Source organism: Cryptomeria japonica, chromosome 1 (assembly GCF_030272615.1).
Source record: "Cryptomeria japonica chromosome 1, Sugi_1.0, whole genome shotgun sequence".
NCBI classification, from domain to species: Eukaryota; Viridiplantae; Streptophyta; class Pinopsida; order Cupressales; family Cupressaceae; genus Cryptomeria; species Cryptomeria japonica.
Genome location: NC_081405.1, coordinates 258,052,058 through 258,077,472, shown reverse-complemented (window position 1 = coordinate 258,077,472; position 25,415 = coordinate 258,052,058). Strand labels below are relative to the sequence as shown.

General features: G+C 37.1%; 1 protein-coding gene across 1 annotated transcript in view; it reads left to right on the top strand.

Moving 5' to 3' along the window:
- Positions 1 to 25,415, top strand: part of LOC131857300 (uncharacterized) — an 84,967-nt gene that overhangs the window by 35,071 nt on the left and 24,481 nt on the right. The window contains exon 2 of the mRNA XM_059209579.1: positions 5,239 to 5,474. Coding sequence (XP_059065562.1) covers positions 5,239 to 5,474 — 236 coding nt within the window. The remainder of the gene's footprint in view (positions 1 to 5,238; positions 5,475 to 25,415) is intronic.

The following is a 25,415-nucleotide window of genomic DNA, read 5'->3' as shown; positions in this document are numbered from 1 at the left end:
ATCGCAAAATTGATGAGATTGACAAGATGACAAAACCCTAATTCTATCATCGATTAGGATTGACAATGTCCAAAATAAAATAAAATTGACGATGTCCAAAATATGACAAATGAGCACACACATTAATGCGACAGGATAAAATCGACCAAAATCATGACTGAAGATTATTATCGACAAGACCAAATTCGAAAGCGAGACAAATGAAGAATGCAGAAGAAGGACTCAATGCTCGCAAATGATAAAGACCAAGTGCGCAACATAGAAGAAATGTCAATGTGACACAAAAACCCTAAAATAAGGCAATGCGCAAATGTTAAAGTATGACTCCGCAAGCATTGACCATTTTTAGACGTCTATAGTGACAAGGAATATCAACTATTCTGGCTGAAATAAGATCGATTTCTTCATCACCTTCCTTCTTTTCTCGATCCAGCTCCATAGTCATTGACTTTATTGTTTCTTTCTTGTCAGACAATAATGACAGAATTTGGATATATTTCTCTCTGGTTGGAATTACCTTATTCTCCACGAGGACGTCAATTCTAAAATCCTCCATTTTATTCCAAAGGGTTGAACTTCTTTCAATATCTTCTATTTCTTGAGATAAAGAAGTTTTAACACCTTGCATTTGACTTTGGATAACTTCAAAGTCAGCCAACAACTTAATCGTTGAATCTAGAAGATGAGAACCTTTTGATTTCAATCGAGCAATCCACTCATCCACTACTCGACCTTTGATGCCCACCTATTCCACCTTCTTGATGTTGGCATTCTACACTCTTATGAGAATGGTTTATGAGAATGATTGTGTTGTCATTGATGACAAACTGATTGACAAACTAATAGGCAATCGACTGGCATTCACTGGCATTAAGATTTCTACATACACCAGCAAGCACTGACACTGACAGACACTTACATCAGCATTCAGATTACATCGACAGTAGTATACCGACACTCAAGACGACATGAAAATATCTTTTATTGTAATATAATTATCTTTTTGTAAGCCGACTTGGTATATTGTAAAAGACTCATATATGTATGAAGTCTTGTAGGTCATTTTGGTAAGTGATGTGTGTGATGAAAGAGGAATGATATGATCTGAAATTGATAAAGGAATTTTGTATAAGGACAAAAAGGTTTTGGTTATAGACTAAGCTTAAACCAGTACTGAACCTGACATAGTTGATGCTGATTTGAGCAGTACATTGTATTGGATTTAATAATCCATTTTGTAAGTCAGTGAGACTTGTATTTTGTAGTTGAGCAATGAGCTCTAGGCTGTTAGCCTTCCTGCATGTGCAGGCCCCTCATGTAAGTAATATTTATTCATTGGCCAGTGAGTGAATATTGTGGGTTACAAATCCCACCAAGGTTTTTCCTACACTAGGTTTCCTCGTTAAATATCTTGTGTTATGGTGTATTCTCTATGCTGTCTCTGTTATTCTTATTTGCTGCATTAATTCTTATTTACCGGTACACTATTTTGGGATGCAAAGTTTTAAATAAGTATAAATATTCTCTTAACCCGTTAGACATTGATTCACCCCCCCTCTCAGTGTCTTTGGGACTGTCATTGATTCTAACAATGTGTATCAGAGCTTGGTCCTCTATTTGAAAAGGCCTAACAACTTGAGGAAGATTTCGACATCGGTATAAATGGAGAACTTAAGAAAATAATTGGAAGGAGCTCTTGAAGATTTTGATGTAGAAAAATTGAAGAATATCAAACTTGAAGATGATCTAAGGACTGCACATGAATTCATTAAAGGACTTTAGAAGAACTTTGCTATAGCACAAAATAAAAGAAAAGAACTTCATGAGAAGATGCAGAAATATGATGATGAAAAAGAAACTCTTAGAGAACTTGCAAACAAGTTGAGACAAGAAAACAATAATATGAAGAGTGAAATGCAAGATATGACCATGAGGTTATGTAAGCATATTTAAGACAAGAAGAAGAATGAAGAAGACTTGACTAGGAGACTAATGATGCTGGAAATGAAAATATGAGACTTAGTCATGAAAATGATATGTTGAAGACAGATCTGATTCACATGCAACATGATAAAATTGATCTTATGAGACGAATGGGAATTCTGGAAAATGAGTTGGCTACTGCATACAAACACAAAGAAAAATTCAAGAAAAGTTTAGAGGAGCTTGATGACATGCTGAAGAGTCAGAAGCCTAATGGAGATACTAATGGACTTGGATTTGAGATTGGAGAAAGTTTCGGTACTGTAAATAATCATGATCATAGTAAACTGGCAAGACAACCTAATGCTTATAGGTTTAATGGGAAATACTTTAACTATAACAAGTATGGTCATAGAGCAAATCAGTGTAGACTTAGAAATAATCAGAATATTAATGCACCTACCAGTCAATGCTCCAAATGCAACAAAATTGGTCATAATTCATAAAATTGCAGAATGAGTGTGAAATGCTATGTTTGTGGAAGATTTGGGCACTTATCTAATCAATGCAGAACACAAACCGACGTAGGATATGGAAAGGCTATTCAGAAGAATAATGTAACTTGTTATGCTTGTAACAAGATTGGACATATTGCAAAATTTTGTAGAAGCAAGATTTCACCGGCTAACAATAAAGGATCCAGTTTGAAAGGCAAAGAAAAGGTAGATGAAGTAAAGCAAGAATTTTCAAAACAATGGATTAAGAAGAGAGATAAAAAAGTTGATGAAATTATCTCTGCAACGGTAGAATAGAGTAATTCTCCACAGGTAGGAGATTCTTCATCCAACTGAGAAGTAACCCTTTAGGGGTATTGCAGCAAGTTAAAAATCATGCAAATTACCCTCAGTTGATGATGAGAAGATAGATTTCTTCTTTACCGGTAGATGTGTTAAGTTTTCACTTAACCAACGAGCATTTAATGCGGTTGGTGGAAGATATGTCATTATAAATCATCGGATTTCGCTCATTTTGGACTCACTGAACATTCAAATTATTAGAGAGCATGAAAACTGAGCGAAGACATTCAAGGCAAAGGTGCGAAGTGATTTCTTCAGATATTCAAAATATTTTCAGGCAATAAAAGGTATTTTTCAATGGCTTCTTCTTCTGTTCCCGAGTTTATTGCAAACCCTACCATTGTCGAGAACATTAAGAGACCTAGGAACATGTTTAAGATAATTCCCGAAATTGCTAAACAAGATGACTCTGTCGAGGAATTTTTGAAAATTCCTAAAGGTGTAGCATCTGTTGAAGACCCTAGGATTTACATACATTGCAATATAGATGATCTAGGATCTGAGGACTTGAATAAAATGTATGGTGAGGTTATAACTGATGAGCAAGGAGTTATTAAACTGGATCACAAGATTGTGGAAACCTTAGGTTTTGTTGATATTTTGAACTTCCCTGTATTCCCTAAGGAGGTCGCCAAACTTGTGTTAAGTAGAGTTCATGGAGAGTTCGTATGGCTGGAATCGATTTGAAAAATTACCAAAGAAGCAATTAGGGCAATTACATGTTTACCCTCATCCGGTAGTAGACCTGATCAGACAAAGAAGATTCCCAACAAAATGGTGACAAGCCTAATCGGAGCAACATTTGATAGTAGATCACTTAGAGTAAATGATATTAAGGATGCAAATGTGAGATTTGTAAGTATGGTGCTAGGATACAAGACCACTCATGCAAATAGGCTAAATTATGTTTCTAGTCTCTGTATACACAGTGCTTATAAGATGGTAAACAACAATGCTATGATTGATGTTTGTGAATGGTTGAAAGATGTGCTTATTGATAACTTGAAAAAGATTAAAGGAGACAAGAAAGGCATGTTCCGTTTTGGAAATTTGTTGGTATGTTTGATGTTGTACTTTGTTAAGGAAATACCTGGTATTGGTCACAAGGACTTTGCATATGACATCCCGACAGGTAAGAAAATTATGGAATCTTTCACCAGTATGGGATCAAACTGTGAGAATAACATTTTTGAGTATTTCAAGACTTTCAAAGCTGAGATGAGAGCTAGAGAAAGGTTACCACAGAGTATAGTAGATAAATATGACAAAGAAATTTGTTTTGTTATCAAAAGAGATGAGACATGGATGGAGGTAATACTCCCTAGGACTATTTGGGTCACCGAGATGGGATATGAAGTAGATCTTACTATTATGGAGACATATGCTAAAGCTTTATTGGATGCACCGAGAGAACCATTAGAAAAATTCTTTGGTAGTGCTGAGACCATTGAGAGTGATGTAAATTTGTTGAAGAAAAGAAAGAAGAGAGAAAAATACATAAGAGATGCTTCTAAGAAGGTAAGTGAGTTAAAATAAAATGTCATGAACTTAAGCGGTATAATAGCCAGTGAGCTTGAAGGATTACAACTGGAAGCACATGTGTCACCAGTTAGGACATCTTCTGGAACTGATAGTGATAAGGCAGTAGAATTTAAAAGAGTTGAAAGAAGGAAGAGAAAACCTTCACCGGTACCCTCTCCTTTACCTAAAAGAACAAGGACCTTGAGAAAGAAACAACAAGCAGTAAGGGGACCACCCAAGAAACTAACACCAAAGAAGAAATAGCAACCGGTTACCCCTTCTTTGAATGATTCATTGAATGAAATAACTGAAGATGACAATTTGACTAATGCGCATAAATTGTATAATACATTTAATGATTCTGATAGGCAGAGTATTGAGGAAAGCATTATTTTACACTTAGACATATATAAGAAGGTTCTGATTGAAGTTGTGGATGATTTACCGAATGAACTTTATAGAAGATTGGAAGCAAAAAGGATAGCAGTAATGGAGCTAGATAAGAAACTAAAAATTGAAAAACTTCTAGCTGTACATCCTGTTAATTCAAGAGAAGAAATTGATGAATTGATATTTGAAGCAAACCGGTCCATTGCTAGTGGGCACCAGCAAGTGAGCTTGATGGCAGGAAGAGTGAAAGAGATTGTAGATGAGACTGCAAATAATTGGGATATGTTTTTTGTGGAGAAAGAAAAACAAGAGGAAATAAACAGACCTAAAAAGACATTCAAAGTGTATCAGAAAGACAAGGACAAGGGAAAAAGAAAAATTGGTGGAGTTCCAAACATTAAGATTACTGACAATCTTCCACCACCACCTTTGGATACTGCACCGGTACACTCAGAAGATCCACAGGTTATTAACACTGGAGGTATTATACATGATGATACTAATCCTGAATTAGAGATACTCTTTACCATGAATATGGATACTCAAGAGGTAAACATTGTTATGGATAAAGATAATTCAGAGGTTAAAGTAGACATTGTTGATAATGAAAAGATTTCAGAGGAATCGGCACAAACAGTTGACTCTCAGGAAGCTAAGATCCCAACCCAAATAGAGAAACCGTCAGAGACTGAAAAACCCACTAAAGATAAAGGTACTTGCACAGGGCCACCAAAGACAGAGATACCGATAGTTGAACTTTTAGAGAAACAAGCTGAGGCAGAGGTACACACAGAAATAATGAAACCGTCAATCATAGAGACATTAAAACAGTTTGAGAAACCTTTCCAGGTTGAGATGCAAACCTAGGTTGATCCACCGGAGGAAAATGCAAGCAAAATGGATACACCTGATGGAAGCAAAGAGGTAATAAAGATAATTGGTCAGACATCTGACACATCTATAAGTGAATTTAGACCTAGCAATATTACAGAGGTACTTTTGGATTCAATCAAGAAGATAATGAATTGCAATGCATTAGCCTACAAGGCAATTGAAAACACTTTACCTATTCTTAAGTTGATTGCACCAAATTGTAACATAGATCATATTAAGGATTCTCTAGGTAAATTGGACACATTGTCCAAATTTATTGCTAATAATGTAATAACTATTGACAAGGTGAGTGAGGACACAATTAAGGAGAGAGTTGAAAAAGAGAAAAACAAATTCTTTGAAGACACTATAAAGAAGTGTACGAAACACTTGAATACATTATTACTGGTACTTAACTCTACAAGTTTGGAGTACAAGAAGCTACATAGGGAATCATGCAAACCTCACCTTTTGACAGAGGACATAGATAAGGAGATCAGTAAAACACAGAAAGAAATTGATGACATAGCTGATAATATAATTGGTTCATCCAGACATATATCAGTTATTGAGCAGGAAATGGCGGGTTTCGAGGAGAAATTAGAGAAACTTGAGAAAGAGAAGGAAAGGATAAGGTCAAATGCCCGTGAACTTAAAGATAAACTTGGTCCTAAGTTGGAGAATCTTATCTCTCAAAGAATTGAAATCTCTAGGTCATTAGTTCAAGGAGAGTGATCATCAGAAGAACACATGCATTAGCTCATTGACACGATCCAACAAACTGAGGCAACCTTGAATGATAGCAAAAGGTTTATGCAAAGTTTGAATTTAATTTTGGCAGACATTTTTCAGATTGTAACCAACTGGTTACAGACCTTGAGGTGAAATTCTTACACTCGTTTGACTATTTTTGCAATCTTTGTCATTGATGTCAAAGGGGGAGTAGTGGAAGGAGAAAAATGCTTATACAGAGGAGATCACTTGCTCAGGGGGAGCACATCTTTTTGGATATCAAATTTTGGATAAAAGTTTTTTATTTTCTCATGAGTGTTGCCATCAATGCCAAAGGGGGAGATTGTTGGCATTCTACACTCTTATGAGAATGATTGTGTTGTCATTGATGGCAAATTGATTGACAAACTGATAGGCAACCGACTGACATTCACCGGTATTAAGATTTATACATACACCGGTAAGCACTGACACCAACATACACTTACACCGACATTCAGATTACATTGACAATAGTATACCGACACTCAAGCCGACATGGAAATATCTTTTATTGTAATATAATCATCTTTTTGTAAGCTGAGTTGGCATATTGTAAAAGACTCATATATGTATGAAGTCTTGTAGGTCATTTTGGTAAGTGATGTGTGTGATGAAATAGGAATGATATGATGCGAAATTGATAGAGGAATTTTGTATAAGGACAACAAGGTTTGGGTTATAGATTGAGCTTAAACCAGTATTGAACTTGGCATAGTTGATCCTGATTAGAGTAGTACATTGTGCTGGATTTAATCATCCATTTTGTAAGTCAGTGAGACTTCTATTTTGCAGTTGAGCAGTGAGCTCTAGGTTGTTACCCTTCCTGCATGTGCAGTCCCCTCATGTAAGTAATATTTATTCATTGGCTAGTGAGTGAATATTGTGGGTCACAAATCCCACCGAGGTTTTTCCCACATCGGGTTTCCTCGTTAAATATCTTGTGTTATGGTGTGTTCTCTATGTTGTCTCTGTTATTCTTATTTACTGGTACACTGTTTTGGGATGCAAAGTTTTACATAAGTATAAATATTCTCTTAACCGGTTAGACACTGATTCACCCCCCCTCTCAGTGTCTTTGGGACTGTCATTGATTCTAACACTTGAGAACTTTAGTATCTATTGAAGAAACAATTGGCTCAATTTCCTGGGAAGATTGTGTGACCTTGAGAAACACAATGGTTAATTTCTCACATTTCTACTTTAATTCATTCTTTTCATTTATTTCTTGATCAAATCTTCGCATCAAAGAATTTAAAGCAGTTTGAGAATCTAGTTTGACACTTTCATGTGTCTTCACTCCAAGCTCTATAGTCTACATAGTATAATCCCCAGGTTGTAAATCATCCTTATTCTTGTTTGAAGAGGGCACCATAACCTCAAGACATTTCCTTTTGGTAGTCGAATCCACTAGTACCCGAGAAACAGTCTTTGGCTTTTTAGTACCTTTGTATTTGGGGGGAGTCAATTGTTCAAAATCAAATTCATCTGGTGAAATTACTTGTTTCTTTCTTTTGGGTGCTACTACATCCATCCATGGTGGTAATTCTATGTTAGTGAATGGAGTTGTGGCCTCCTGATGAGTATCAACCAATATTTGAGGAGCATGCTGACTTGAAGTTGCAGCAATTGTAGATGCCATCACTGGTATCAAGACTAAAGTGCCCAGTTATATGCCAGCTGATGTAGCAAAAATAGTTTCTATTGATACCTCCTTTGTAACAACTATAAATGGAAGAGTGGAAGGTACACTAGTGGTAATCTTAGTACTTACAAGGGGTGGAACTTCTGCTACGATTGTTGTGGAAGGTAAAGTCACCATCTGTTGTTCTGCAAATGCTTGCTCCATAGTTTCAGTAAAATCCAACATTGAGGATTCAATAGTGGATGAAGGAATATCATCCAAACTAGAAAAATTGGATAGTGTGAAATATTGTTGAACAGTCTCTGATTGTGGCATTTCCATATTTAATTCTTCATCATCAAATCCCTCATCTTCTTGATCTGAGTCAGATTCAATAGAATGAATAACAACCCCTAAATGAGTTGATACCTGTGAGGCGGTGGGAGTATTACTCTCTCCTTGATGTGCTGGTTCTTCAAGCTATACTTCCTCTTGATGAGGAATTTCCCCTTCTTCTGGTTCTTTTTCCTTCTCAGTTTCCTCAATAAACTGTTGCTCTGTCTCCTTTGTTGTTGTCTCTTGCACTGCTGAAGAAGACTCACCCATTTTAGACCCTTTGATTGTGAATTTGATTTTAGGTCCTTTTCCCTTAGATTGTGTCGAAGAGACTGAGGGTTGTGCTTGTAGATCTACTTTTCTTTTTGTCCTTGTTTCAACTGTAGCTATTTTACCAATTGGACCATCACTATTGTCATCATCACCGGAACTGGCAGGAAGCTATTTCATTCTGATCTTCTTCTTTAGTAACCATGATGTAGACACATAAATCTGTCCACTTAATTAAATGAATATTTAGTATTTATTTGATTATTTAACCATCAATCAATAATTAATTAAATTAATATTTAATTAATTCATCTTAACCCTCTTCTCCTATTAATTAAATAAATTATTCAATTTATTTGATTTAATTCACTTAACCAAATTCAGATCATTAATTAAATAAATAAATCATATTTATTTAATTAAATCTTTTCTCACATTTAAATAAATTAATATTTATTTAAATCCCCCAAAATCCCATCTCTCACATTTAAATAAATTAACATTTATTAAAATCACCTTTATCCTCCACCCACTTGCATTTTCCTACAAATGAAAGTTGCACAACTATTTTAAATAAATAAATTATTTATTTAAAATCCTATTTATCCTCACCCACTTGAAACCTTTAATGGCTTCCCTTAAAGTCTTCAAACTTAATGGATTCCTTCTAGAGTCTTCTCAAGCCTTTAATGGTTTCCCTTAAAGTCTTCAAACTCAATGGCTTCCTTCTAGAGTCTTCTTAAGCCTTTAATGGTTTCCCTTAAAGTCTTCAAACTTAAATGCTTCTTTCTAGAGTCTTCTTAAGCCTTTAAAGGTTTCCCTTAAAGTCTTCAAGCATTTAATGCTTTATCTTCCTTTTTCTCATGTAAATAAATTAAGATTTATTTAAATAAAATCCAAAATTTACATTCACATTTAAATAAATTAATATTTATTTAAATATCTATCCAAATGCAAATTACACCATTTGATTGAAATAAATGATTTTATTTTAATTGAAAATCCCAAAATTCCTCCCACTTGCATTCTCCTACAAAATCCACTTGCATGCCTAAATCCCTTCTAGATTCTTCTAACTCTTCTAATTAGCCTAATCCTATCCTAATCATTGTCACATTCCTAAATAAAAGGAAGTCACTTCTCAAAAACCTCCAAAGTCTTCAATAACCATTAAAGGCTTTATGTCTTCAAATGGTTAACCTCTAAAGTCCTCCAAACCATTAAAGGCTCTTACATAACCATTTATGGTTAAATCACCTTTTACCTTTGGTTAGAGACTTTCCTCTAACTTAACCATCCTTTTGACTCATGGATCTCTTCAAAGCATTTATTTCTTTGACTAAGGTAATCATTTAACCCTAGCACATTCATTTATCCCTTGGATAAAAGGAATATCCATTAACCTAACCCTAACCCAACCCCCTAGGGTAACCATCATGTCCCCTCAAGCATTTAATGCTCCTTATCTCTCCTCTCAAGCCCCCTCATGGTGACACTTGTCAACATGGGATTGGGTTGAAAGTTTCACATGGATTTACTATCTTTCAATCCTAACCCTTGTTAAGATTGCTCAATCTTAACCCTTCATTTCCCCATTTCTTCTATAAATAAAACCCTTATCCTCAAACAAAGAAGAAAGCATTAGAGTATTGTTACTATACAGGTATTAGCATAAAGTTTTTTCATAGCACCACTATCTACACTTGCATAGCATTTGTTTATCATATCCAACCATCTTGAATCTCCATATGGCATCCGTGGCTAGTGCTAAAAGTTGAGAGCTACACTCATTTGGGACTTGGGGAGGGGAGAAACAAGGGAGAAGCATCAAAAGGCATCATGGAAGCATCTTAGGGAGGCTCTTCTCCTTTCTTTTGTTTTGTTAAACTTCTTTCATGCTTTTTGAAATCTCTTTTGATATGTTTGGAATGGTTTTTAGTTCTTTGTTTTGTTTTTATGGTTGAAACTAACTTATTAACATTGAAATTTGTTGTTGCCTTGTCCCCATTTCCACGACATCATTTGGTGAACCCGAAGTGAGTCCAACACAAGATTTCTCTATAAAACTACTAACTTTTTTGTTTAAATTGACACACAGGTTGCGCTTTAGCATTTTCGAACACGTTTTAGCACCTGTGAAAGTTCACGATTTAGTGCTTTTGTTCACCAGAATAGCCTTATTGTCTAGGAAATAGTGCTATTGTCCGTATTTTAGCGCTTTTGCATTTAGAGTAGCGTTCTTGTTATTAATTTAACGCATTCGCACACTCTGTTTGACAGAATTTTATTCTGTCCAACAAAGTATTTTTTGCGCTTTTGCTTCTAGTATAGCGCATTTGTCATTGTTTTAGCGCATTTGTCGGTTAAGTAGCGCTTTTGTGTTAAATAGCGCTTCTGTGTTTACACAGAGTGGCGCTATTGTAACAGAGAGTTGTAATTTTTTTTATTGTAACCGGAAATCAAAACCTAGGCTTGTAGAAGCCCACCAATACCTCACTTTTTTATTTTTGACTAACTATTTGTTTGTTTGTGCAGGATTGGAGGAGTTAGATTAGAAAGCATTGAATTATTTATTTCACTTTGTTTTTCAAACTTGGATTAAAACAAATTCATTGTCTCTTTTGGCTTAAAAATTGAACCTCACATTTTCATTTTGGATCATAAAAAGAATCACATCTTTAGTTTTGGGTTTGTAAAAAGAACCCCACTTGCAAGTCAAAAAGAACCACAAACTTCACATCAAAATTTATTTGCAAGTTAGGAACAATATTTATTTTGGTGCTTAAAATCAACAACACAACTTTCATTTCTTGCATCAACTTAAGGAAACTCACAATCAACATTTCATTTTGGGCAATCTAAAAAGAATAAGCCATTTTTCCTTCAAGCTCATAAATGATTTTACTTCAAGCAAGACGTGTTTTTAATTCAGTTGACCAGGATTTTCAAAGTTCCTAGATTACAAAACACTTTGCCTTTGAAGTTAAAAAGAACACCATGATTGTTGGAGCAACATCTCCAAATAGTTAGATCACATTGCAATGAAAATTAGTTAAAAAGAACAAGTGCTTTTGTGGTTGGCACACTTGTACAAAGTTGGTCGAGTGGTCCTACTTCTAACATACACTATCCTCTCCCTTGGCTTTTGTGGTCCTAGGTGCAAGAGAAAAGTGTTAGTAACACTCAAATTTTATATTTTTAAGAGAGGCTTGCCAAGAGACACATCACTCTTGGGAACAACCTCGCACGGTAAATCCTTTGAGCCGCTATAGAAATCAGGTGTGAGCGAAAGCTGTAGCCTTGGGTATAGCTGTTCCTACTGTGTAACTTTTTGAAAGGACAAATGAGCCCCACCACAAGCTACAAGGCTCTTAAGTGAGTCACTGCAGAATGAACTTATGTCCAAAAACATCAAAAAATTACTAAACACATTTTTATGTAGAAACCCACCCATTCTATTGATTGAGGATATTTGTGATAAATTCAGTGCAAGATCATAGATGGTTTTGCTCCTAAGATACTCACCATAAATATTTCCTTGAGTAGAAACATAGCTTTTTGAAAGGCTACTTGTAGCTTGATAAAAGTGGTGACTCCCCCATCATAGGGATCATCTATTTGTTATGCTTGCGCAAGACTTAGTATATCACAACTGTTGGTATTTTGGTATGGTTTTGTCATTGATGTCAACACCTACTAAACACTTATCAACTCTGGCACTTTGGAGAATCAACAACATTCACCGGCAAGCAAGTGACTCATGCACAGTCACCGATATCTGGTACACCGGAAAGATATAATGATCACTGGCACTTGGAATGATATGGAAAACACTTGGTTATGCCAAAGACATTGTGTGGACACTTTGTCCTGGAGTTTTGTTTATTGGTACATTAGCATTTGCATATTTGCTGTTACCGACAAATAGGTCCAGGGTTACACCGGTAGGTTTATCTTTTCCAGATCAGCATGACATGCTATGGAGATGATTAATTATTGTTGTAAATGCATTAAGATGACATGTTGAATCAGTTATTGCATCGGATATTGTATTGTTTGTAAAATGTTTTTATTGTAATATCTTGTAGAGCCAACCTACTAAAATTGGTCTTAGGTTATGGTACAAATGTAAGATCTTATTTGTAAGGTCAAGTGTGTAATATGAAAAAGGATTGTTTGAAGGTATATGCGAGAATAATCAGATCTATACACGCAGACATCATTTGAAGATTGAAGGAGGGTTTTTGTGAAGACAATCAGAACTACACCAGTACTGAATCTAGCATATGAAGATGCTATTTTGTGCAGTACATTCTTATTGGATTTAACCATCTAACTGTAGTCAGTGTGACTCCCTTTTGTGATTGAGCAGTGAGCTCTAGGCGCTTGGCCTTTCTGCATGTGCAGACCCCATTTATGTACACTTACTATCTATAGTAGTATCATCTGATTGTGGGTAAGGTTTCCCACCATGGTTTTTCCCCTTACAAGGTTTCCACGTACAAATATTGGTGTTATGTGTTGTGGATGACTTTGTCTTTATGTTTCTTGCACTAATCCTTACCGGTATAGCAGTTAACTGTTAAATCTGTCTACCGACATATTAAACTAGTTTACCGGTATTAAGCATTAAGTTGGTTAAGTTGTTTTTGGTTTGAATTTATTTGACAATTGATTCACCCCCCCCCTCTCAGTTGTCTTCGGGAGCTAACAACATCCTTACCTACCACAACGGGATTCATAAGGTATGTAGTACCAAAGTTGAAGAAATATCAAGATGTGGGCTGAAATTATCGCAAATGGCCATTTGACCTTAGGAATAAAGAGTGTTTGAAGTGTCTTCGTTTTGCGTCAAGACCAGTGATAAAATGATCCGACTTCAGGCTTTTTGGAAAAACATACTCAAAAACATTTTGTAAAGGGTAAAAAAGTTCAAAGATTGGGTTGATTTAGACTCACACCCATTTGTGCCTTTTGAGGCAACATTATTGCGTTTGTGTGCTTGCTCTGTTTTCTTGTCAAAGAAAATCAAAAACTTATTCAAAAACAAGTATTCATCCAACACAAAATTTTCACAACCAACCTTTTGGAAAACAAATCACAACAAAGTGCAAAAACAAAGTATCACACTATATGACCATCCTTCACATTTTGAGAAAGAGGAATCTTCATCAACATATCAATTTGAAGAAAGACCATTAAGCTCAAAGGATTTCCTCAAAAGAAGGAGATTTTTCTATCTAAATAGGCAAATCTTTGCCTCCCATAGAGCCTTCTTACATCACATGCGTCTATATCTTCAAGGAAAATCTAATGAGTTTGATCAAGAGTCTTTAAACCGCAGATCTTTTACTCAATATAGAGCTTTGAGCTATCATAAAAACAAGGGAGGCAAAATCAATCTTGACTTCTTTCCAGACATTTGCATCACATATAACATAGCTCGGGAAGAACCACCAACCCCCGAAAGAGAAGAGGAAGAATTTGTCCCATTTGTAACACAAAGTTTTTATTAAAGTTTAAACTTTCCATCCATTCTCACATTCATACATCATCAACCCATTTCAAAATCTCAAAACATAAAAAGGTCTTGTCCTAAGTTCCTTTTAGTAATTGTTTGAATAAAAAACAACACATCACTTTTTAGAGTGTCTCTACATCTAGGATAAAATCATCCCAAGATGCATTTCTATGAAGGTTAAAACTAGTCTATGAGTGCATCCTCTCATTACTAGATAGCTTGGTTTGTAACACATCTCAGATCTCTTTATACCTTATCATCCCAAACATTGTCAACAAACACAACAAGCAATTCATAGAAGAAATTTGGTAACATCAAACCTTTAGTGCTAGAGGTCCATATGCTAAATACTTCACCAAACATTTATCTCTCATTTCATCATCAACTCATCATCATTTTCATCAAAATTCAACAAAAAATTTCAAACAAAATGGCTCAAACCAGATCAAGGACTAGACAACAAGAAATCAAAGAGGAAGAAGAGGAAAATCTCAATGAATTCCAAGGAGCTCTTAGAGGAAACTCAAATGATGAAAATCCTCATACTCCCACTCCTGAAGCAATCGAAAGGGCACAACACAACCCCCTCTTCAATCGAATTTTTGATGAGATCCTCAAGAATAATGTTGATGCTCACTTTTTAAGACTTGCCCAAGAGGGAGCCAAACTACCCTCTGATTTTGATACAACACAATTATGGCAAGCATCAGAACACTAGAGTCATAATGAGGATGGAAGAGGTTGGGATCACATCAGATACAACCTTCATCAAGGAAATCCCCCACCTTGTCCTCCTCCAAATGACATTGACATGCTCAGACAACAAATCGAGAATCTCGCCCAACAACTCCATAGTGGTGTGAAAACAAACCAGTTCTCAATTAATGATATTTGTCCCTATCCCTTTGATAGGAATCTACATATGCCACCTTTTCCATGAGGGTTTGAAACACCTAAGTTTGAAAAGTATTGGGGAAAAGGAGACCCTTGAGATCATGTCAGGGAATTTCATTCTGCTTGCCTAGAAGTGGCATATGAAGACACGTATCTAATGCGCCTCTTTCCTTAGAGTTTGGTAGGAACAACCACGCAATGGTTTTCCTGACTAACAGGCGGCATAAGGATGTTCGAAGAATTGGTCCAGAAATTCATTGCACATTATTCCCATAACATAGAGCGCGATGTCACCATGGCAGACCTTTGTAACACCAAACAAAAACCAAGGGAGCTATTTTTCATCTTTCCTGCAATGATGGCGATAAATGTCTAGCAGACGTTCCCTTTAGCTACCTGAAAGAGAGCTAGTGGAAATATTTATTTCCAAATTTAACGAAGAAATGGAATTTCATTTAGACATGAAAGGCACAAAGTCTTTTAATGACATGATCACACATGGTTTAAAATGTGAACGGGCCCTCATCAAAAAGGGGCTTATCAAAATATACAATAAACCAAAAGATGCCCCTCACTCGTGCTTCAACAGTGATAAATTTAACTTTTGGAATAAAAACAAAAACATCGTCAATGATGGGGTTGTAGATACAAGGACTATCAAGAGTGCACAACTTGTGGTCCAATTTGTGATGCAAAACCACCCTCCTAAGAACAACACGGTTCCTCCCCCACCAAATCAAGGATGCAATCTACCACAAGAAGAACCAAGGTAAAGCCAATAGAATTATAAACCAAAATGTACATACACTCCCTTAGGGGAAACTATTGAAACAATGTTACGTCAATTGGTCTCGTCAAATCTAGTGACCTTACCCAAAACATCTAATTATGAAACTCAGGTCAAACCTCCATGGTGGAGGGATAATGAACATTGTGAATTCCATCAAGGGAAAGGGCATAAAACAAGTAATTTCCATAGATTGAAAGATCTTATTCGGGATCTTATTGATCGAGGATAGATTGAAATTAAAGGACATGACCCCAAAACCATGAATAATGATCATCTTATGTTAAAAAATCCACTTCCATCACAAGATCAAAGGGGTCCTTCCACTTCAGGATGAAACATATATACCAATGATTATATGCGAGCCACTTATAATTACACTGTGAATCACCTATATGATATCGATGAACAAATTGCAACCATTACCATCAAGATCCAAGCTCTACCTACAATGTTGTTACGAGTCGTAGCAAGATCAGCATTAAAGAAGCTCCACAAGGCACCACCTCCATCCCAAAGTAGTATAACCTTGTGGAACAATTAGATAAAACACCTACACTTATATCCATTTTAGAGTTGTTGGGCCTATCCCCATCTCATAAAACAATCTTGGATCAAGCTCTCCAAGAAACGTCAGTCCCTACCAATCTAAACATAGATCAATTTCAAGCTATGGTGGGTAGTCTGCAGTCGTCACCATGTCTCACTTTCTTTGAAAGTGATAATACATCCTTCCAACAACCTCATAATGTCTCACTCCATATTGAAGGATTTATCAACCAACACAAGATCAAGCGAGTCTTGATCGATAATGGAGCATGCCTAAATATCTGTACAATACAATTGGTCACAGCATTGGGATATGCAATTAAATCAGTGGACCCCCACAAAAAGATAACAATAAAAGCCTATGATGATGCAGAGTGTTCGTTAAAAGGAGTAGTTGTGTTACCAATCCGAGTGGGTCTAGTGGTGAAGCACATCATATGTCAAGTTCTAGACCTTCCTCTGTCGTATAATTTGTTGTTAGGAAGACCTTGGATACACGTCATGCAAGCCATTCCATCTACCTATCACCAATGTATCAAGTTCCCTCATAATGGTGTAGAAATTACAATCTTGGGCGATGCAAACCCATTTGCATATTGTAATAATATCAACCATCAGCCAGAGATCACCATTCCCAACAACAGAGAAGCTATCCCATCCACATCATATGTAAGTCTAGACTCTCTTTCTAGTTCAAACACCACTAAACCCAGCCAAGAGAAGCTAAAAATGAAAAATGGTAGAGGAAGGTCCAGGGGAGTACAATCTAAGCCAACTCCTTTGTGTTGGGAAACTACCCACTTCTCTTAGAACTCATTGTAAGCCTCAAAGGTTACTTCAAGCACCATTGGTCAAACCAGCACGCACTTTGACACCTTTTATCCTTGGAAAGAGTCAAGAAGAAGAGACCAGAGATGAAGACTTAGCAGAATGGATCAATAAAGACCCTATCACCATGAAAAACCCACAAGCTAAACTTCCCACAGATCAATATGGAAAAGGCCTTCTCATTATGCAAAGAATGGGCTATGATGGTTAGAGTGCTTTGGAACCTTGCAAGAAAGGCTGCCATGAAATGTTGCAGCCTAAATTAAAGCCTAAAGATAACACTGGATTAGGCTTTCAAAAGGAGACTCTTCCTAAGCTGCGATTCAAAGGGAAACCTAGCAAACCTCTATATCAGCCTAAAACTCTAAAGAGGCCACCTTTGATTATATTAGCAACACCAAGAACCATATCAACTACCCCACTGAGGCTAAAGATCCCAACAATATCATCCACAACACCAATCATCCCACCAATCACAACAACAATTCCATCAACAACAGCAACTGCATCAACAACACCATTAGCAGTATCAGAACCCCCAGCAGTATCGACAACATTGACAATTCCATTAGAAGAAACATATCCAACAATCTAGATACTCCTAGTATCAGATTCATTGATTCCCATAATCCTTCCCGCAGTACCAACCATTCCATCTGCAAAGGTACATAAGCCGATTACACCAACAGTGTTTAATTCAAAGGATATCCCAGTTTGGTATAGTAATTGGATATTGGAAAGCGACTCAGAGACTGACTCACATGAGTGGGAATTTGATTCCATCTAGCTCAATACTTCAGATGAGGAAGATGCATCAACCCCTCCACCTTGAAAAGAAATCCCTATTTATGATGAAGCACATATTAAAACCTCTTGGGTTCCTGAACTGGAAACACCTTCCACAGACCCTACATCACATCCTACGCCCGATTCTGACAGGGAGAGTACCATCAACGACCTTCACCACAACATCTTAACCCTCACTAACCCATCCCATGAACTTAACCTGATCAATGAGGTGATGCCCATTATCCATCCTGAACTCATCGAATGGAACCAACCTAATCCCCCATGCCTGGACCAATTCAAAAATGATGAGGCGATCATTGAATTTTTGGAACTATGGGATAACATACCAAGTAGAGATCACAAAGCTGGATTCACCATTGAACTTAATAGCACAACCTACTTCAGGGCAGATGCCAAACCTTTCAGCTACAAAAACATTACAATAACACATGGATCTTCCAGCGTAAACCACACTGTGGCACTGTTTGATCCCAAAAAAGTAAAAAGAAAGAGCATATCCAATGGTGAAAACCTCTCTGAGGCATCTACGGATGAAAGGTTTGACATTCTCCCTTCTGGTGCAAATCAGGAACGATCAACGACCCTTATTGAGGAAATAAAAGAATTCAACGTAGGGACTCCTGAGACTCCTCACCACTTACATCTGGCATCTCTTTTAACTCTAGAGGAACAACCTAAGTTTGTAGAATTACTCCAGAAGCGTCAGATCAACTTTGCATGGTCATATGCAGACATGCCTGGTCTCGATCCTAATTTAGTCATGCATCACCTTATCATAGCAGAAGGAGCTAAGCCTGTCAAATAGAAGCTTCACAAGATGCACCCTTAGATTGCGGTGCTCGTCAAAGCAGAACTCAAGAAACTCCTAGATGTTGGTTTTATTAGACCAATTGATTATGCAAATTAGATATCTAATATTGTACCTGTTGGCAAACCAAATGGAGGCATTTGTATCTATACTGACTTTAGAGATCTAAACAAGGCATGCCCTAAAGATGACTTCCCCCTACCAAACATTGACATGATTGTAGACCTAACAACAGGACATGCCACACTTTCTCTCATGGATGGCTTTTTAGGGTACAACCAGATAAAGATCACACCAGAGGATCAACATAAGATGGCCTTCACATGTCCATGGGGAACATACTGTTGGAATGTAATGCCTTTCGGTCTAAAGAATGCAAGGGTGACCTATCAAAGAGAAATGACCACCATATTTCATGATATGATGCATACCATAATGGAAAATTATGTTGATGACTTATTAGCAAAATCCTTAACAAGAGAAGGTCATCTAGAAATATTAGATAAAATATTTGATCGACTAGAACAATATCATGTTCGACTCAAACCCAAAGAAATGTGTCTTTGGAGTAACCTCAGGGAAGCTTCTAGGATACATTATCTCAAGCAAAGGCATTGAGGTCGACCCAACAAAGGTTCAAGCAATCATGGAAATGCCACCTCCAAAGAACATCAGTCAGCTAAGGATATTACAAGGGCGGCTACAATCCATCCGAAGATTCATTGCACAATTGGAAGATAAGTGTCACCCCTTTACACACCTGTTACACAAAAACATCCGCTTTCAATGGGATGCCAGATGCTAGCAAGCATTCCAGATGCTTAAAGATTATCTCATGAATACACCACTACCGATCCCACCAGATCCAAGTAGACCTTTATTGCTCTATATTTTAGCAACAAATACGATATTGGGCATACTAATGGCACAACATAATACATAAGGGAAAGAGTGTGTTGTTTACTACATCTCTCGCACACTGGTCGGCTATGAACTCAATTATACACCTATTGAGCGAGCTTGCCTAGCAGTAATCTTGGCAGCCACTAAATTGAGGCACTATCTATTAGCACATAAAGTAAAACTCATTGCTAAGATTGATCCACTAAAGTACTTACTCAACAAAGCAGCATTGACAAGATGCTTGGCCAAATGGGTGATGATTCTAAGTGAATTTGACATCGAGTATGTGGACCGTAAGGCTATCAAGGGCCAAGTTATTGCAAATCAGTTGGCCGATGCATCTCTCATAGGTGATCATCCTCTCATTTCCAATTTTCCAGATGAATAGATATTCATGATCACAACAACACAACCATGGAAACTATACTTTGATGGTTCATATACTCGGCATGGATCGGGGGTAGGCATTCTTTTTATCACACCTCAAGGTGACAACATCCCAAAGTCTTATAGGATAATTTTTTCATGCACAAACAACATAGCTGATTATGAAGCCTTGATCATAGGACTATGACTAGCCATACAATGGAAGTTAAAAGAGATACAAGTATATGGCGACTCCCAACTAGTCATTCGATAAGTCACAGACGAATATCAGACCAAGGATGATAAACTCATGTCGTACAAGAAAATGGTGGATAGTTTAAAAGCATTATTTACTACTATCACCTTTGAGTAGATACCTAGAGATCAGAATTGAGCTGCTGATGCTATGGCTACCATCACATCTCTCCTAGATCTTCCAAAAAATTCAACACGCTACAAGTTCTTGGTAGAACAACTTTGGATTCCCGCTTATGATATCCCCAAATCCAAGATGATCTTTGGCCTTGTCGGTTCTGAATCCCCATGGTACGACGAGTTCTACACCTACCTACGTGATCACACACTTCCTCCTAACCAATCGAATAACCAACGCAAAACCTTCATTCACCAAACCGCTTGATACACCATCATTTCTGAAACCCTAAACTGACTTAGTCTTGATGGTACTCTCCTTTGATATTTGGAACAAGATGAGACAATAAAGGCCTTGGAAGAGGTACATGAAAGAATTTGTGGAACTTAGTCAAGTGGTCCTTCACTAGCAAAGAATATCATGCGCGCTGGATACTATTGGCCATCCATGGAAAAAGACTCCTACTATTTTGTCAAAAAATGCAAGAAATGCCAAGTTCATTGAGACCTGATACATGCACCAGCACAAGAATTGCAACCAATCACAACACCATGGCCCTTTTGTCAATGGGGACTTGACCTTGCAGGTAAAATTCATCCCTCTTCATCCAACGACCACAAATTCATCATTACCGCTATCGAATACTTGACAAAGTGGATCGAAGTTGTTCCACTTACCCAAGTCACCAGCAAGCAGATCACCTCATTCATCCTTAATTACATCATCTTCCAGTATGATGTACCCATGTCCATCATCATAGATAACAAACTTCCTTTCAAAAATCAGGATGTCCGTGAGCTCTATGAGAAGTATCACATCCAACACCGCTTTTCCACTCCTTATTACCCACAAGGCAATGGTCAGGCCGAAGCATCGAACAAGAACATATTGAGAATCCTCAAGAAGATAGTCAATGATGTCGGTCATGATTGGCATGTTCAATTGAATCCAACACTATGGGCATATCGAACTAGCATTCGAATCCCTACAGGCGCAACACCCTTCTCACTGGTCTATGGTGCAAAATCTATCTTACCTATTGAGGTTGAGATACCATCTCTATGGGTTTCCTTGCATAATCTCATAGATGATGAAGCATACCGAGTCTCCCGCCTTCAAGACTTGGAACTACTTGATGAAAGGCGACAAGCTGCATACAACCACCTCAAAGCCTATTAGCAATGCATGAGAAGAAGCTATAATCATCGAGTTAGACCTCGTACATTTGAGGTAGATGATCTTGTTCTTTGAGTCGTAACCAACCAAAGAGAGAACATCAGGGAAATTTTGAATCAAACTGGTTGGGTCCATATGTTATCACTACTATATTTGGGTCTGGGGCATATCAGTTGGCTACTTCAGAATGGGAACCACTAGCAGATCTGATCAACAGCATGCACCTCAAACGGTTTCATACATAAGCTGTATAGAGCATTAGGCTCCAATACATATCAGAAAAACACCAAAAATATTTAGATAAATGTCCTAAAGAAAATACAAAAAAATCAAAATAGTAAAGAAAAATCATGCATCCAAACGGTGAACAACCACTTCGGTGGCACCTTGGGTAAGTGTGATGGTGAAAACGTGGCAAACAAGTGCCACTCGTAAAGGCTATGGCTCTATTGTCTTTCAGACTTGTTGTGATCACATTCATTGCATACACTCATCCATCAACAACACCATGGCTTGTTATTAATCTTCCATCAAGGATAGTACTTCATGCGTCTTGCCTCCTGCTTTTTCATTGTCATGTCTAAATTGGGGGCAATGCCTTTAACTATTGATGGAAGTGGATTTTTGCATTACTTGTGATTCATTGAGTTAAACATTCAAAATTGTCTCACAAAAATCCAAAAACATTGAAAACAAATCACAAAAATCCAAAAAACATCGAAAAATATCAAAATCAATCAAAAAAATGGCAACGCATAAAAAATCCCTTGTACATACACAACCACAAACAGACACCAAGCAAAAATTTTGAGTTACTCAAATGATGATCACTTATCAAATCAATCACACAATCAACACAGGTATGCACAACATTCTTAACAAGGATGCATCCTTCCTTACCAAAACAAAGACATGATAATATTTTCTTTGACAAGAAAATTTTGTTTAAGATATCAAGTACTTGGTCTAATTGATACGCTATTTATTCGTTTATATCAGGTTCCTACGCTACTCGAGATATCCACAAGTGATTAGAGTAGCCAGGATGGTTCCTAAGCATTATTTGTGTATCTTCTGTGAATTATTCCAATGAAGTTCTAGGGCATGTACTAATGGTGTCTATGTGGGAAGTTCACTAAGCTACGTGATGTTATGCAAAATACAGTCGTGGATCACTATGGCTTGCTGACTACAGGGTATACCTCAACCATATGAGCATGAACCATTATGGAGGGTCCATATTCTTTATCTATGCTACTTGCTTACAGGTACAATACTCCAAACTTGGTTCCTACTGCCTCATCCAAAATTGATACTACCATTGCTCGATGATGAAAATTACGCACTGTGAATAAGCCATGGATCGCAATTTCGTCTCATCTGTTTATATTGCATTTCGTTGCATATCACCCATCCATATCATTGCATATCATTCATACATAGTAATGACAATGGGTGCATACTTTATTTTTATTTTATTTTATCTAACATTCAACCTTGCCCACCCTCCCTATCTTGATAATCAACATCATCATAATCCCTTCATCATTTCCCATCAATCCTATAAGCAAGCTGGTTACTCTATCTACACAGGCACATCGACTCACACACACCTAGACTATCAACAAATACTCTGATCAAGTATCTTCGGGTCTCAATAGGTAATCAATCATGGTGATCCTAAACTACAATAGGCATTTATCATAATGACCTAGTCTCAACGGGGCTGCTATGATTCACCACAACCATCCATCACAATGCACACACTATCAATTGATCAACCAATTAAACACAATTAAAATGGACAATTACATCAATTGTATAAGTCTCAACGAGTATTTTTCTTCATATACCTTGACTTCATCGGACAATTACATCAATTGTCTAAGTCACCAACATGTCACTTTGATTCACTTACTTGGACTTTATCTTGTCCAAGCAAATAAATGACATCAACTATCATGCTTTGACTCGACCAGGGCAATTAAACCAATTACACTAGATTGTTCAACCAATTTTGATCAATTGTACAGTATCAATCAAAAGGACAAACACTACATTTGCACCATGACCCCGTGTACTTTCGAGGCTTGCCGTTTCCCCATAGTCACTTCGTCTTCTCCCATTCTTTCACCCTAACTTCTAAATTCTTCTATTCTACCTCTCCCCAACTTCTTTCTCTTTTTTCGAGAGATCGCCCAATTTTTCAAAAAAAAATTCGGCCCATTTTTCGAGGGGGCATACCACCCACTAAATTAACATTTCTGGGGCATATTTCTCATACCTATCTTTCTTTCTTTGAAACGACGTGATAAAACCACACTGTCTCAAAGAGGGGAAAATGTAGACACATAAATATATCCACTTAATTAAATTAATATTTAGTATTTATTTGATTATTTAACCATCAATCAATAAAGGTAACCTTTAATGGGATTTAAATGGTTTCCCTTAAAGTCTTAATAACCCATTTATTTAAATCACCTTTATTTAACCATCAATCACTCTTAAATAAATTAGCATTTATTTATTTGACTAAGGTAACCATTTAACCCTTGCACATTCATTTATCCCTTGGATAATAGGAATATCCATTAACCTAACCCTAACCCAACCCCCTAGGGTAGCTATCATGTCCCCTCAAGCATTTAATTCTCCTTATCTCTCCTCTCAAGCCTCCTCATGGTGACACTTGTCAACATGGGATTGGGTTGAAAGTCTCACATGGATTTAATATCTTTCAATCCTAACCCTTGTTAAGATTGCTCAATCTTAACCCTTCATTTCCCCATTTCTTCTATAAATAAAACCCTTATCCTCAAACAAAGAAGAAAGCATTAGAGTATTGTTACTATACAGGTATTAGCATAAAGTTTTTTCATAGCACCACTATCTACACTTGCATAGCATTTGTTTATCATATCCAACCATCTTGAATCTCCATATGGCATCCATGGCTAGTGCTAAAAGCTGAGAGCTACACTCATTTGGGACTTGGAGAGGGGAGAAACAAGTGAGAAGCATCAAAAGGCATCATGGAAGCATCTTAGGAAGGCTCTTCTCCTTTATTTTGTTTTGTTAAACTTCTTCCATACTTTTTGAAATCTCTTTTGATATGTTTGGAATGGTTTTTAGTTCTTTGCTTTGGTTTTATGGTTGAAACTAACTTATTAACATTGAACTTTGTTGTTGCCTTGTCCCCATTTCCATGACATCAGGAAATATATAGAATGGCTTTGAGTGGAAGAGTAGGAAGCCCTAGTTTTCAAAATGAGTATGATGGTGGTGACTCTAACACAGACGATGATGGAGATCCTCATGTTCCCTCTTGTCTCTCCCTAGCCAGAGCTACTGAGGGAGGCCATGTATTTCATTTTTCATTGGTGCTAGCACCTTTTTCCCCCAGAGTGATAGAAGTTTGGATGATCTCCCCATATTTTATTTTGGGATTGTGGCTATTAGGGAGGTGTTGGAGATAGTGTTGTTGGGAACAAAACCTAGAACTAATATTGCTACTGGTCGGGACTCTTGCTTGTAGTGGGAGCTGGATCTCCTCTCCCACTGTGTGTCACGTGTGAGGATGGTCTCCATGGTTGTTGTGTGGGCCCTATCTGGGGTGTATGGCTTTCTAGATTGGGTACTAAGATAGCTACCTTTCTCTCCTTGGCACCTTATTTTGGACTGTCTGATGTGGTGTTTGTGGTCGTTGGTTGTGGCTTGTGTTTGTAGAATCCCTAATTTTTGGGTTCTACAATTCAGGCTCTTTGTTGGTGTGTTACAATGTGTCCTTCCTTTGATTAGAACATGCCTCTGAGTTTTTTTTTCATTTCCCTTC